Consider the following 16,241-nt stretch of genomic DNA (forward strand, 5'->3'; position numbering starts at 1 on the left):
GGGAGTAATGGAGTCCCACTCCCATTTGACAGGCGAGGGACTCCTTGGAAACAACTTGGCGAACAAAATGGAATTCGATGGGGAGCTATCAGTATTAATGGGGCTTATGAAAGAAAGAAAGTAGAACTGGCTGAGTCAGCAAAGAGGATGCATCTGGATGTGCTAGGAGTATGTGATATTTGGGTAAGGGGAGATAACGAGGAAGAAATACGAGATTATAAAGTGTACTTGACAGGTGTTAGAAAGGGAAAAGCAGAGTTGGGGTAGGGATCTTTATCAGGAATACCATTGCACGCAACATTATTTCTGTTAGGCACGTAAATGAGCGAATGCTGTGGGTAGCAAGTTATGAATCTCATTCCGTATTGACGGTTATCACTTTACAAAAGAAAATATTTATAAAATCCTCCTATCAATACAATTAAAGTCATCTGTTAGGTGAAGCAAAGTCTATACATGTTTCAGCCTAATCTCAAGGCCATCTTCAGTAGTAAAACAATGATTACATAATATACAAACAAGTTTAAAAAAAAACAACGTAATGATGTGAAGTGACAGTGATCATGATTAGTGAGTTAAAAACACATTGAGGTGCAAAGTCCTCTCGTCTAATAGATCTTGCTGACTGTTAAATAAAACACTATGCTGAGGAGTGTAGTGAGACCGTCAATACTACGAATAAAACGTGTAGACATCTGTAATGAGAAAAAAGGAATATATGAGTGGATGAAGAACAAGTTAAAAATGATGTGCGAAAAGAAAACTCATGTGACTTACTTGTAACTAAAAGTTGTCGTCTCGAATGGAGATGACCTTGTTGGTCTCAAGTCACATTGACAACTAAGCCTGTGTGTGGCTTACTGTGTATCTATGTCAGTGTGGTTGGGAGGGGTAATGGAGGGGGAGGGGCAGGGAGGGAGGGACGTTGTGATTCGCGGAAGGAGGGTGTTGATGGAAGGGCGGGTCTTGTTCTAGAATGTCGGTAGTGAAACTCTTTTTTATTAATGAACTGTTCGCAGATGAGCGGGACAAAGGTTTCCAATAAAATATTTTTCTTTTCGTTGATTTCATTTAAGTTATAGACGGGATTGTTATATTGGTCGATATCTATATATATATTCTCTAGTATATTAAGTAAGGGACCTTTCTGTTCGTAATGCAGGATCTTTAAATCTTGATCAACTGTTGTGTATTTATGATTTTTCTCTCTACAATGTTCGTTCATGGCTGAGTAGCGATTATACTTTAGGGCATTAAGATGTTCGGAGTATCTTACATTGAAACTGCGGCCTGTTTGCCCAATATACATTGAAAGACATGATTGGCATTTTAATTTGTATATTCCAGAGTTAGAAAATTTTTTGCTGTTGACAGTATGAGAATTAAAAAACATTTTTGTATTGGTGTAAACGGTCTTGAAAGCTACTTTTAACTTGTGCTTTTTAAAGATGTTTGAAATAGGATATATATTATTATTATTAAAGGTAAATGTGGTGAACTTCTCTTTATGGGAAGATTGTTTTTCTAAGGTGGTCTTGGGTTTATTTCTAAATTTATTGAGAATTTTATTCACGAAAGCTTTACTGAAACCATTACCTTCGGCTATTGCATAAATGGTGTTGATTTCCTTTCTAAAATTCTTACGGGATAAAGGAACATTAAGAGCTCTGAAAATCATACTATTGTAAGCTGTCTTCTTCTGTGTCCCTGGGTGTAGAGAAGTTTGATGGATTGTGTTTACTGTGTGAGTGTGCTTCCTGTAAATATTAAAAGAAATGGTTTTATTCTGATTGCGAGTAATAGTTAAATCGAGATAATTAAGGGAATTGTTGTTCTCGGATTCTATCGTAAACTTTGTGTGGATCCAAGTTATTAAGTAATTCAAGAACGGTGTTGCTGTCAGTAATGTGAGAATCCAGGATGATAAAAGTATCATCCACATACCGAGTCCAATGTTTGATCCCATTAATTTTACCTATAATGTGAGTGTATTCGAGGAAATCTACGTAAATATCAGCGAGGATTCCCGAGGCCGGTGACCCCATAGGAAGCCCCTTCTGTTGGTATATGATGTTGTTAAAAGTAAAGAAGCCATTATTTAATGTAAACTTGAGAATCTGAATAAACTCTTCTATCTCCCCTATAGTCAATTTACTGAATTTGGAAAGATTGTTTTTTACTATTTCGATGGTTTTATTGACGGGTACATTCGCGTACATATTTTCTATGTCAAAAGAGTGAAGGGTGTAATGTTTCGGTAACGTGAGATTTTTTATTCTATTGCAGAATTCCAGGGAATTTTTAACTGACGTGTTAGCTTGAAAGGAATAATGTGTTTTAAGAAAATTGTGAATAAATTGGGATATTTTATACGTCGGACTACTTCTGAAGTTAATAATGGGCCTTATGGGGACATCCGCCTTGTGAATCTTCGGTAACGCTTTCGCCGTAGGTAACTTGGGATTCATGATGATCAGTTTTGATTTTTCTACGTCATTAAACAAAAATAAAAAATTCTTAATTAAAGCTTTCAGCTCTCTTTGTATTCTATTGGTAGGATCTTTTTTTACTGCGTTAAAGTTATTGTTAGTAAAGAAGAATTGTGCTTTATGTACGTAGTCACTTTTCTCCATAACCACAGTAGCATTACCTTTATCTGCTTTAGTTACTATTAAATCGTTATCTTTAATTTTCTTTTTGAGATTGCGTATGTTGGTGACTTGTTCTTTATAGGGTTTGCCAGAACCGGTATGTTTCTGATCGAAAGATGAAAGTAACTTTCGCTTAACTTCATATCTAACCTCATTTTGAACGTCTGTAGGTAACCTATTAATCGCTAATTCAGATTCAGCCAACGTAATGATTAAATTGTCGTGGTTGAAGGACGTGTCCCAGTTATGTTTTGGTCCCTTATTTAATATCTTGAGGTCCTTAGGATCAAGGTCACCTTGACTCAATGTGTTTTTAACTCACTAATCATGATCACTGTCACTTCACATCATTACGTTTTTTTAAATTTGTTTGTATATTATGTATTCATTGTTTTACTACTAAAGATGGCCTTGAGATTAGGCTGAAACATGTATAGACTTTGCTTCATCTAACAGATGACTTGAATTGTATTGATAGGAGGATTTTATAAATATTTTCTTTTGTAAAGTGATGTGGGTAGATTTGTCAGTTGGAGGAATTAGGACTAGAATTGTCTCCGTGTATACACCATGTGAGGGTGCAGATGAGGATGAAGTTGACAAGTTTTATGAAGCATTGAGTGACATCGAAGTCAGGGTCAACAGCAAGGATAGAATAGTGCTAATGGACGATTTCAATGCGAGTTTGGAATAGAACTGAAGGATACGAAAGAATAATTGGTAAATGTGGGGAAGATATGGAAGCTAATGGGAATGGGAAGCCTTTGCTGGAGTTCTGTGCTAGTATGGGTTTAGCAGTTACGAATATATTCTTCAAGCATTCCGGGGATTTTTCAATGATACAGACCACTATCTGATCTGTAGTGAACTCAGTATCTCTTGGCCTAGGGTAAAGAGAGTGAAATCTGTCTGCAAACGAATAAGGGTAGAAAATCTCCAGGACGAGGAAATTAGACAGAAGTACATGGATATGATTAGTGAGAAGTTTCGAACAGTAGACAGTAAGCAGGTTCAGGATATAGAAAGTGAATGGGTGGCATACAGGGATGCTGTAGTAGAAACAGCAAGGGAATGCCTAAAAACATCTGTGTATATAGATGGGAAAAGACGAACATCTTGGTAGAATGATGAAGTGAGAGGAGCATGTAAATGTAAAAAGAAGGCTTATCAGAAATGGCTCCAAACAAGCGCCGAGGCGGACAGGAATTTGTACGTAGATGAAAGAAACAGAGCGAAACAAATAGTTTTTTAATCCAAAAGAAGTTGTGGGAAGATTTTGGTAATAACCTGAAAAGGTTAGGTCAAGCAGCAGGGAAACCTTTCTGGACAGTAATAAAGAATCTTAGGAAGGGAGGGAAAAGGAAATGAATAGTGTGTTGAGTAATTCAGGTGAACTCATAGACCCCAGGGAATCACTGGAGTGGTGGAGGGAATATTTTGAACATCTTCTCAATGTAAAAGGAAATCATCATGGTGGTGTTGCAAACAGCCAAGCTCATGGGGAGGAGGAAAATGATGTTGGTGAAATTATACTTGAGGAAGTGGAAAGGATAGTAAATGAAATGGTGAAGTATAGTGGGAAGGCAGGGATGAAATGGCTTCATAGAGTAGTAAAATTAGCGTGAAGTGTTGGTAAGGTACCTTCAGATTGGACAAAAGCAGTAATTGCACCTATCTACAAGCAAGGAAACAGGAAGGATTGCAACAACTATTGAGGTATCTCATTGATTAGTATACCAGGCAAAGTATTCACTGGCATCTTGGAAGGGAGGGTGCGATCAGTCGTTGAGAGGAAGTTGGATGAAAACCAGTGTGATTTCAGACCACAGAGAGGCTGTCAGGATCAGATTTTCAGTATGCGCCAGGTAATTGAAAAATGCTACAAGGAATAGGCAGTTGTGTTTATGTTTCGTAGATCTAGAGAAAGCATATGGCAGGGTCCCGAGGGAAAAGATGTTCTCTATACTGGAGGACTATGGAATTAAACGTAGATTATTTAAATCAATCAAAGGCATTTATGTTGGCAATTTGGCATTATTGAGAATTGATGGAAGAATGAGTTCTTGGTTCAGGGTACTTACAGGAGTTAGACAAGGCTGTAATCTTTTTCACCTTTGCTGTTCGTAGGTTACATGGATTATCTGCTGAAAGGTATAAAATGGCAGGGAGGGATTCAGTTAGGTGGAAATGTAGTAAGCAGTCTGGCCTATGCTGACGACTTGGTCTTAATGGCAGATGGTGCCGAAAGCCTGCAGTCTAATATCTTGGAACTTGAAAATAGGTGCAATGAGTATGGTATGAAAATTAGCTTCTCGAAGACTAAATTGATGTCAGTAGGTAAGAAATTCAACAGAATTGAATGTCAGATTGGTGATACAAAAGTAAAACAGGTCAATAATTTCAAGTACCAGGATGGTAATATAGTAAGTGAGATTGAATCAAGCTGTCGTAATTCTAATGCAGTGAGCTCGCAGTTGCGATCAACAGTATTTTGTGAGAAGGAAGTCGGCTCCCAGATGAAACTATCTTTACATCGGTCTGTTTTCAGACCAACTTTGCTTTATGGGAGCGAAAGCTGGGTGGACTCAGGATATCTTATTCATAAGTTAGAAGTAACAGACTTGAAAGTAGCAAGAATGATTGCTGGTACAAACAGGTAGGAACAATGGCAGGGGGGTACTCAGAAGGAGATAAAGGCTTAGTTAGGAATGAACTCGATGGATGAAGCTGTATGCGTAAACCGGCTTTGCTGGTGGGGTCATGCAAGACGAATGGAGGAGGATAGGTTACTTAGGAGAATAATGGACTCTGTTATGGAGGGTAAGAGAAGTAGAGGTAGACCAAGACGTCGATGGTTAGACTCAGTTTCTAATGATTTAAGAGGTATAGAACTAAATGAGGCCACAACACTAGTTGCAAATCGAGGATTGTGGCGATGTTTAGTAAATTCATAGAGGCTTGCAGACTGAACGCTGAAAGGCATAACAATCTATAATGATAATGTACGAGGACGGTTTGAAAAGTTCTGCGAATCACCGCTAGATATCAGTGCTAGACCAACGAGGTTCCCGCGCAATATACACACATCCTTTGTGAGCGAACACGTGGCGCGTTAGTGCTCTAGCTGCAGGAATGTGGTAGTGACGACTCTTTGTTTTTGTCCCCGCGTAGTGATTTGTGACAATGGAAAAAACTGAGATTCGAGCAGTGATTAAATACTTTGTAAAGAAAGGTAAGAAAGCAAAAGAAAATCATACCGACTTTCAGAACACACTGGGGGATTCTGCTCCTTCATTTTCAACTGTTGCCAAGTGGACCAGCGAGTTTAAATTTGTTTGGGAGAGCTTGGATGATGATCCGCGTAGTGGACACCCAAAAAGTGTTGCGACCCCAAAATTTATTGCAGAAGTGCATAAAATGGTCATGGAGGATCGTCGACTGAAAGTGCGGGAGATTGCTGAAGCTGTAGGGATGTCTTCTGAATGGATATATTATATTTTAACCGAAAAATTGGGTATGAAAAAATTATCCGCAAGATAATTGTACAATAAACGCACCAGATTGGAAATGTCCGAACAAAGTGTGGCCTGTTTTCAGTGCAACCAACAAGATTTTTTGCGCCGGTTTGTGACTACAGATGAAACTTGGGTCCACTATCCCCCAGAGATAAAACAGCAATCAAAGCAGTGGAAACATGCTGATTCACCACCACCAAAGAAGGCAAAGGCAGTGCGTTCAGCCGGAAAGGTCATGGCCTCAGTTTTCTGGGATGCAAAAGGCATTCTGCTGATAGATTATCTTCCTGCTGGCCAAACAATTACGGGGCAATACTATGCAAACCTCCTAGACCAACTACAGGAAAAGATACGCGAAACAAGGCCTGGTTTGGCAAGGAAAAATGTCATCTTTCATCAGGACAAACCTCCACTGCACACAAGTGTTATTGCCATGGCAAAACTTCATGAACTGGGGTACGAATTGTTGCCACTGTTACTGTGGTTGGTGGATCAGCAGAGCTGAAAGAAGGTGCCGGGCTGAGTGGGTCTAACTACCAAATCAGAGTTCATTTAAAACTGTAACAAGGTTATATTTTTTTCTCCCTTTTTTTTTTAAACAAACAACAAGAAACGAGGCAACAGAAGAAAAAACAAGTTTAGGAAAGACAAGATTGGTGGTCCAAACAAAACTTGGGCTTCAAGCCCTCGCTTTACACTTCCTGAGCTACACACTCAACCTAATAACCTTACTTAAGGGCAGAAATCCCCTAATGTCTGGAGCACATGCTCCCAGAGGCACTTTTACAATACTGGAAAAGAGCTGGCACGCTCTCAGTTTTTCAAGCCTCTTAACGGCAATACCAGACTTTACAATTAAATGCCATCAAGGCACAACTTACAAAAATGAAACGGGGGTATCTCGTACCCAACTTACTGGGCCTTAGCAGAAAAAGAACAGGTTAAGTAAATGGCCCGAAATACCAAATTGAATGGAGGCGTGTACTTGCACTCCTAAATACTCATTCTTAAACCTAAAAGGCACTAGGCTGATGAAACAGGGGCTATTCCCAAACTATGGAGGTGACTCGTATAAGAATAATTTAAGACATTACGGAAAAGAAAAAGACCAGTTACAAACGCAGTCACCTCAAATCGATGTGAAGGGGAGCTCGAGAGGGTACAGCACTCTCTATCCCCGATTTACAGTTAAAGATATTTACATAAGCCGGCAGAAAATTACATTACAGAAAAGTAGGTTACATCGTTAAAGTTTCGAACCTATCCCTCGGGTTATACTGCGAAGCTAGCAAGAAATAAAGATGTTAAACGGCCATTACCTTTCTGAAGACCTGCTGTCTGATGAAAGAGGCACCTCCTGCTTCACATACTCACACTTAGATGTTGATCAAGTGGCCAGGAGACGTGAAAATCCGCAGTTTATAAACCCTCGGGGAAAGTTCGAGACCTTTCATGAAAAATTAAACCACACCCTCTCAGTTTTATTGGTAAATGAAAAGTTACACACAAAATCGAAGAAGAAATAAGTGATTGGTTGGAAATTAATTACAGAAATTCTTGATTGGTTAAGTTCAAAACAGGCGGAAAGAAAGGATAAATATTTCCAACCTAAACATGAATGAACGAAATTTAGTAAAGGAAAAACTTATGAAAATAAAATTTCTTCTGAAAGATTCTTTCACTTCGCCCCAGGGTGCATGATCATGGTTTTTGTAGTGACATCTATGAGAGAAAGTCCACACTTCTTGATCAATGAAGAACAAAACAAATAGAAATTCGCACAGTACTGGCAACTTCATAATCACAAAATTACGGTAGTGACCTCTTCTGAGGAAAAGTTTAAGTAGGTCTAGTTCCAAGTTCAGTGTTTCTCCTGTAGAGGAGTTCTTATTGGCGCAAGATTTAAATGTGCGGCATAGAGGTGTACCTCCCAGTACAGCCACATCCACCTTATTCGCCTGATTTGGCACCATCAGACTTTCATCTATTCCCCAAGCTGAAAATTGTCCTCGGTGGACGGAGATTTTCTACAAGGGAAGAACTGACAGCTGAATTGGAGAGGTATTTTGCAGGCCTGGAGGTATCTCATTTTCGAGATGGGATCAAGGCATTGGAACATCGCTGGACCAAATGCATTAGTCTACAGGGAGACTATGTTGAAAAATAAAAGCAGTTCCACCGAGGTAAGATACTTAATTCTAGTACATTCCGAGAACTTTTCAAACCACCTATGTATGTATGTATGTATGTAGGTATGTACTTACTACATTGTCGCTCGCACTGCTGTTTGTACAACAATTGTACTCGTGCAGCGGCTTCCGGACTGCACCTAACGTCCACTCGTGAGTTCACTAACATTCACACTGAACGCTGTAAATATAGAGATTCGCCACTAGTGCCATCTGTCGGCCCACATCGTGGTTGAGGATTAGCAGTGGGTCTCGTTGGTCTCCCTTCCACTGTGAAGCAGCAGTATCGAAAATGTTAAATGCGAGCGCCTGGAGGTTAAGGTACAAACCGAGCATTTGCCAGGTGGGAAAATGGGAAACCGTAGAAAACCACAGGGCTGCTGACAGCGGGATTCAAACACACTATCTCCCAAATGAAGCCACCAATTTTGACAAGATGTAAAATAAATTGGGAAACGCGGATACCACTAGCAGGCAGCATGCATGTGGTGGAAGATCGATAATTTTAGTATTAATTATTCATTATATTTTTCAAATTTTTTTTTTTTTTTTTTTTTTTCTTTGCTAGGGGCTTTACGTCGCACCGACACAGATAGGTCTTATGGCGACGATTTTTCAAATTTAATTAGTTTTTTTTTTCCAAGACAATGTTAGTATAGTAACTGGCAAGCACTTATCTCACTCTAGAGTAAATAGTTAGTAGTAAGTTGTTATGAAGTCAAAGAAATATAACCTTCCTAATGTCCCCATTTTTTTTTTTTTCTGCTAGTGGGTTCACGTCGCACCGACACAGATAGGTCTTATGGCGACGATGGGATAGGAAAGGCCTAGGGGTTGGAAGGAAGCGGCCGTTGCCTTAATTAATGTACACTCCCGGCATTTGCCTGGTGTAAAAATGGGAAACCATGGAAAACCATCTTCAGGGCTGCCGACAGTGGGATTCGAACCCACTATCTCCCGGATGCAAGCTCACAGCCGCGCCCCTAACCGAACGGCCAAATCACCATGAGCAACGTCACATAAACTCGCTCCACGTGAGCGCTGCTGAGAGTTTTGGAACTGAACTCAGGCTTTTAGCGTGCATTCTAATTATTCAGAATTGTATACCACCACCTATAATACCCTGCCGACCAACATTTAGATTGTAAAAATAAAAAATTCTGCCAATGGGACTCAAACCAGTAAAATACAGAGTGGCAACATCTAGAAATGACACCGTAACAACCATGGCTACCAAGCAAACTTTTCAATATTGCTCTTGCATGCAAGTCATATGGTTATTGGGAACAACTTACTAGCTTGGTAAGTTATTAAAAATCCTCTGATAGCTAGACAGGTAGTATGATGTATTTTATAAATATGCACATAGATTACATTATAATAACTTATTTTTCGTATAGGATCATGGAGGTGCAGATTCATGATGATGTGCAGCCATCTTGATTCTTACAGCCAAGTCCCAGATAAGAGTTTCAACTGACTCTCCATCTTCGGCATAGCTAAATTACAGAATATTCCTCCAGATTGCATACAAACAAAAGTCATAGTACGCTTTTCAACCCAACTTCTGGATAAGTGTGCAATCCGCCGCATAAATTTAAACTGCCTGTCGTAGTACAGGCCCTTGGCAATGTAGTTTTCATACACGTTTTCTCCTTGTGGAGGCTCCAAAAATGAATTATCAAGAATATTTTTTGATAAGTCATAAAATTTCATTAAAAAAAACCCCATATGTATCACAGGAAAAGATGGAAGACCAACCCTGGTATTAAACATGGGAAAATGTTTATCAACGAACCATGTAAGAAAACAGCTGAAAAGTTACTTAAATGTAACAAAATTCATGCGAGATACATAGTGGCTCTTCTCATGGGCCATGCTCCCGTGAAAAAGCACCTAAATAAAATGGGTATAATCAAAGGAAACCTAGACTGCAGATTATGCGGGAAGGAAACAGAGACAGCCCATCTTATAATCTACTCTTGCGAAGCTTTAGATCGCAGAAGATTCAATCTTTTTGGGAGACTGACAATTTAACCAAAAGAAATTCATACAGAATCAATTGCCTGTCTGTTAGGTCATCAGCCCAGAGGCTGGTTGGATCCTCAAATAGCACCACCAAAGGTTATGTGGTTATAAGGAAACCGCAAAAACCAATGGCAGCACCAAAATGAGGCGTACTAGGCAAGACGAGGAGTGAGGTAGTTTGCCATTGCTTTCCTCACTGGGTCAGCAAGTGCTATTGCAGCACGACTGACCCTATGAGCAACACCTTTCATAGCACTCAGATGCACTAGTCGTGCTCTGAATGTCATTACTCAGCACCACCCATACCCCAGCAGCTTCCATATTGTCACAGCCATGGATGAGACTGGGACTTCGGTAGAAGCTACATTTTACTCTGTCCTGTGCCAAGAGATGGATACAAAAGTACTGTATCCATCAAGAAATGGCAGCAGGCACTACAGAATCAATTATGGGACTGTATTATCTTATCAAAGACACAGGGATAAAGGACTGGTGTTAATTACATAGCTGATGGGCCCTTTGGAGAGAGAGGAAAAAAAGAAGAAACATACGAGTTTTTGAAAAGCTCTTCTTTTTTACATGAAGTATTGTACTGGTAAGTGTTAAAAAACTGAGACCTTCTGGCATTTGACTTACGTAAAACATTTGGTACCGAGCCCAATAGCTGCAGTCGCTTAATTGCGGCCAGTATCCAGTGTATATCATAGAAAGAAGTATTCGGGAGATAGTGGGTCTCGGCAGCCCTGAAGATGGTTTTCCGTGGTTTCCCATTTTCACACCAGGCAAATGCTGGGGCTGTACCTTCATTAAGGCCACAGCCGCTGCCTTCCCATTCCTAGAGCTTTCCTATCCCATTTAAAGTTAAAAATTTCATTGTTCCGTATTGAAGAATATTACAGTTAAAATTGAAATAATTGATAAAGAGATTCAACCTATTCAATACAAAAGAATAAGAAATGTAGTGAATTACATTCCCATTTAATAATTGGTAGAAATGGTACCGGTTTCGACCCTAGTCCAGGTCATCATCAGCCGATTAAGATGAATAATAATAATAAATTATTTCATGAATTATCAATTAAATAACAAACCCTGGAGAAAAAACTCAACATTCTTAAGAACAAATCTTCTTCACATAAATTTCAGTTTAAGAACATTAACACACGCTCCAAAACTATTGATCAATTCCATCTTCCCATTGTAAATTTATAGAAAACAACCCTGAGTAATGATGAAAACTCAATTCTTTTGAAGGGCCTCAAACACAATTGGCCCAACCTCAACACTTTCAATGTAGCCACTAATTTAATTATTGAATCTGAAATAGCCATTAACAAAATGCCAACAGATGAACAAGATGAAATCAGATATGAAGTAAAAAAGAAAACTCGAAAAAATCTCCCTTAACAATGACAAAAAAACTTCTCTTAATAATAATAATAATAATAATAATAATAATAATAATAATAATTCACTTAATAATATTAAACTCATTTCGGACCTTAAAAAGAAAATCAACGACAATAATCTTATCATCACCAAATCTGATAAAGGCAACACTACTGTCATAATGGAAAAAACTGACTACTTAGATAAAACCAAAATTTTTTTCGGTGACTTCTTTTTCTATAGTAAAAAAAGACCCAACCACAAAAATCCAACGCCTACTCAAACAAACTTTAAAGAACACTTCCTTTCTCCTCACAGATCAAGAAAAAACTAAATTAATAAACATGAACCCAGGCCTACCCACTGCCAAAGCCCTCCCAAAAATTCACAAAACTGACAATCCCATCCGTCCAATAATCAGTTACAGACCCAGTCCCCTATACAATACTTCTAAATTCATCCAAACATTTTTACTTAAAAACTATCGATTTTATCTAACAAATCTATCAAAAACGCTTCTGATTTAATCAACAAATTAAAGAACTTTAATATCCAACCAAATTTTTCTCTCCATTCTTTTGACATTGTAAACATGTACCCTAGTAATCCTATTTCAAAATTATTCCCCATAATAAACAATAACCTAAACAAATTCAGTACCCTAAGTAAACTTGAAATTCAAGACTTCATGTCTATTTTAAAAATTGGCTTCAGGCATTCTTGCTGAAATTTACCTTGACTTCTTAGAAAACACAAAAATCAATAATAATAATAATTTCTTCAACATCCTCTTTTGGGCCAGATTTGTCGACGACACTTTAGTAATTTTAAATGAAGAATCAACCAACACAGCCTCTACACCTATTCATCTCAACAACTTAGACTCTAACATTAAATTCACCCTTGAATCAGAACACAACTAAACTCTTAACTATCTAGACTTAACTATCACTAGACATCCTTCTTCTTTATCTTACAGAATATTCAGAAAACCAACCCAAACAGCATCCACAATAAGACAAGATTCTTCGCACCCTCAAGCACATAAACGTGGTACTTATAATGGCTTAATTTTTCGTGCCTTCAACACCCCTATGTCTAAAAAAGATTTAAATAATGAATTGAACATCATCCGTAACATCGCTAAATTCAATGGCTTTAACAACAACTTCATAAACCGCATCATCAACAAATTCAAACACCGTCCTAAAACCACTTTATCTAAAGACATAACAAAACCAACTGCATTTTTCACTTTCACTCAAGATGCTTATAAAATAACTAATATTTTTTAAAAACACAACATGAAAATTTCTTTTAGAACTAACAATAGAAATTTGGATATTTTACACAACTCTAAATCACTAAATAAATCTTAATGTTTTTTCTAAATCTGGAGTATATAGATTCCAATATAACAACTGCAACTCCTCCTACATCGGACAAACTGGCCGAAACTTCAATATCAGATACTCCGAACATATCGACACCATTAAATACAATAGATTCTCCGCCATAGGACAACACATACAAGACTCCAAGCATAGTTTCACCAGTATTGAAAAAGAAATGAAAATACTTAAAATCATAAACAAAGACCCCCTCTTAAAAACTACTGAAAATTACTTTATTCACCTTGATCAATACTTCAACCCTAATTTCAATTTAAACAACATTTCTGAAAAACCCAATGTCCTTTTCGACTTCCTAATTCTTCTTCTCAAAAATTCTAAATTTCAAAACCCCAATTCTATTTTCCATGCCTTACAAAGTTCCTACCCACATTTTCTACCTCCAATAACCCACTCTCCTAACCCACCCTAAACTACCCCTCCTCCTTCATCTCCCTGTCTTATTCTTCCTCAACACCATTTAACTTCAATTTCTTTCATTCTTCTCTTATTCCACTATTCCTCTTCCTCTATTAATTTATTCTATCTTTTCTTTAAAAAAAAAAAATCCCACCTTCATTTCGGTTCTTCTCATTCGTACTCAACTCCTGCCTTGCGCCGATTTCGACTACTTCAATCAAGACCTGAGTTTGTTACGTTTTAAAAAATTGCGCACTGTGCATATACGTTTTCATTTGTTTCTGGTATTGCGCCTTTTACTATATTTTTTTCTCTTTACAATTGTTTTTTCACGTCAACTGTTCTAAGAATTCTATAGGAGCACAATTACTTATTCAGATATATTGAATTGTATTATATTTATCTATATACTTACTTTCCCGCAACCGAGGAAAATTAGTGGACCGTCAAGCTATTCTCCATTTTACTTCGGGCATTTGAAACCACAGTGCCTGATATTGAATGCATCACGCTGATCACGGGGAGCTAGCAAGTTGCTTCAATGGATCTACTCATCTTCAACTCCTGCACGATTATGGATCTTCGTACGTGTTTGATTGTGATGTGACTTTATGCCTGACAGTATTTAAAAACTGGCTCATTTAACCGTTCTCCGCTATTCGTAAACATTGTGGGACTTTGCCTAGTGCTGCATGTGCTATGCTACTGCTCAGAGAATTGTGTACTGTTTTCTTTTGAGTGATTTGCATTCTACTTCTAAGTTTTACAGTGTCTACCCCCATTTCATTTTTATATCGCCTCTTCTACTGATCCTATGCATTGTTTTTCGTCTTAATCGGCTGATGATGACCTGGACTAGGGTCGAAACCGGTACCATTTCTACCAATTATTAAATGGGAATGTAATTCACTACATTTCTTATTCTTTTGTATTGAATAGGTTGAATCTCTTTATCAATTATTTCAATTTTAACTGTTCCTATCCCATCATCGCCATAAGACCTGTCTGTATAGGTGCACTGCAAAGCCACTAGCAAAAAAAAAAAAAACATTTAGTAGCTTACCCTAAATCCTCTTACTTCATATTTCTATATATATATAATCTTTCTGTCTGTAGTTCTTGACTATTAACTTGATACTTGGTTTTTATACTGGACAGTACAAATACAAGTTTTATGTTAGGTTCATTTTAATTTTTGTTTGTTTGTTACAGCATCACGGGAAAGGGGATAGAGGGATTTTCATGACTCTTGGTATTTAAGATTATCATAGCGGTGAATGGGATTTTAATTATAAGTTCTTCAAAAACATTCAGTAGGAGCGGGTCTTAGCCATTAGTCATGACAAAATATTTTGTTCTTTTTTTAAATACAGTGAAACATGAGGGGAAATATCAGTCTTGGTCATCTAAAAGTTTTAAGTCCAAGAGACAATAACTAACTCTGTGGAGAGTTGCTATGGAGATCATATCAGCAACGTCTTAATGCTTTGTACATCTCTGTACTTTTTTAATATTAGCCTGATACAGTACTTGGTTTCTATACCTGAAGGTAGAGATCAGATCCAAAAACAATAAAAATGCACAGGGTCATAAGAAAGTCTGGAAATCAGTACATCACGACAAGCCGCTGTTAATAATATTATTGAAATTTATTTCCAATTAAAGAAATGTGTTGATCAAATTAAAGCTGCGACGGGGAGAAGCTGTGCCCCTCTGTGCCACAGAATCTTGGCACTAACATGAGGGGTCAACAGAAATTTTGTTATGCACGTGTTAAGTGATACTTCCGCCAATGATGGGTACAACAGCTAGTTGAGAATAAATTAGTTAGGTGTCATCCATATACACATCAATGCAATGTTTATAGGAATCAATAAATATTCTTTCTATTATACAATTTTCAAGAAGTAAAGAGGTTTTAAATCAATATTTTGATCAATAAATCTATACTCTTTGCTTAATTTGTTAAACTATTTCCCATTAGTTTGGATATTTTCTTATGAGCGTGGTTAACAGATGGGACTGCTTAATTGAGGAGATAACAGCATATTCAGTTCACTTGAAAGTATGTGGGTTGGATTCCCGGTTTGAAGTTACCTAAGAATATTGTTCAGAATTACAATCTATGTTGATAATTTTTGAGCTGTTATTGCTTTAGTTGGTCTATATAAGAGGCTTTGATTACCATGGTCATCAGCATTATGTACTTAGTGAGTATAAATTAAATGTAATAAACTGTGTGGCACCTGTATTGAAGCTAGGAATCAAATCCAGGTCATTTGGGCTTGAAGCTGCTCTACTAACCCATAGCTCACAGTGGCACTCTGAGTTGTGGACTCCCAACTTTCTGACAACATTTATTTCAAAGACTTTCTTTCTATCATACTATGCTGTGCTTTCATACAACTACAGCTGTTGTAAGCAGATGTTTGACTGTTGTAGGTACTATATGACTAATTGTAAATAATAGCAGAACTCTTTTGTTTTCATTTCCTTATTTTCTGGTGTTTTATTTCTTTCCAGTGTGAGCCTGGGCTTGGAGCTTCTGTTATGTACAATCTCTTGTACAACAAGCCCCAGAAGCTGATGTTGCTAGCAGGATGCAGTACAGTCTGCACCACAGTAGCAGAGGCAGCCAAGATGTGGAACCTTGTAGTA

General features: G+C 37.8%; 1 protein-coding gene across 1 annotated transcript in view; it reads left to right on the plus strand.

The window, feature by feature from the left end:
• The window catches only part of GABA-B-R1 (gamma-aminobutyric acid type B receptor subunit 1), a 297,561-nt gene that overhangs the window by 22,266 nt on the left and 259,054 nt on the right, over positions 1–16,241 (plus strand). The window contains exon 4 of the mRNA XM_068225678.1: positions 16,107–16,241. Coding sequence (XP_068081779.1) covers positions 16,107–16,241 — 135 coding nt within the window. The remainder of the gene's footprint in view (positions 1–16,106) is intronic.

Source organism: Anabrus simplex, chromosome 1, assembly GCF_040414725.1.
Source record: "Anabrus simplex isolate iqAnaSimp1 chromosome 1, ASM4041472v1, whole genome shotgun sequence".
Lineage (NCBI taxonomy): Eukaryota > Metazoa > Arthropoda > Insecta > Orthoptera > Tettigoniidae > Anabrus > Anabrus simplex.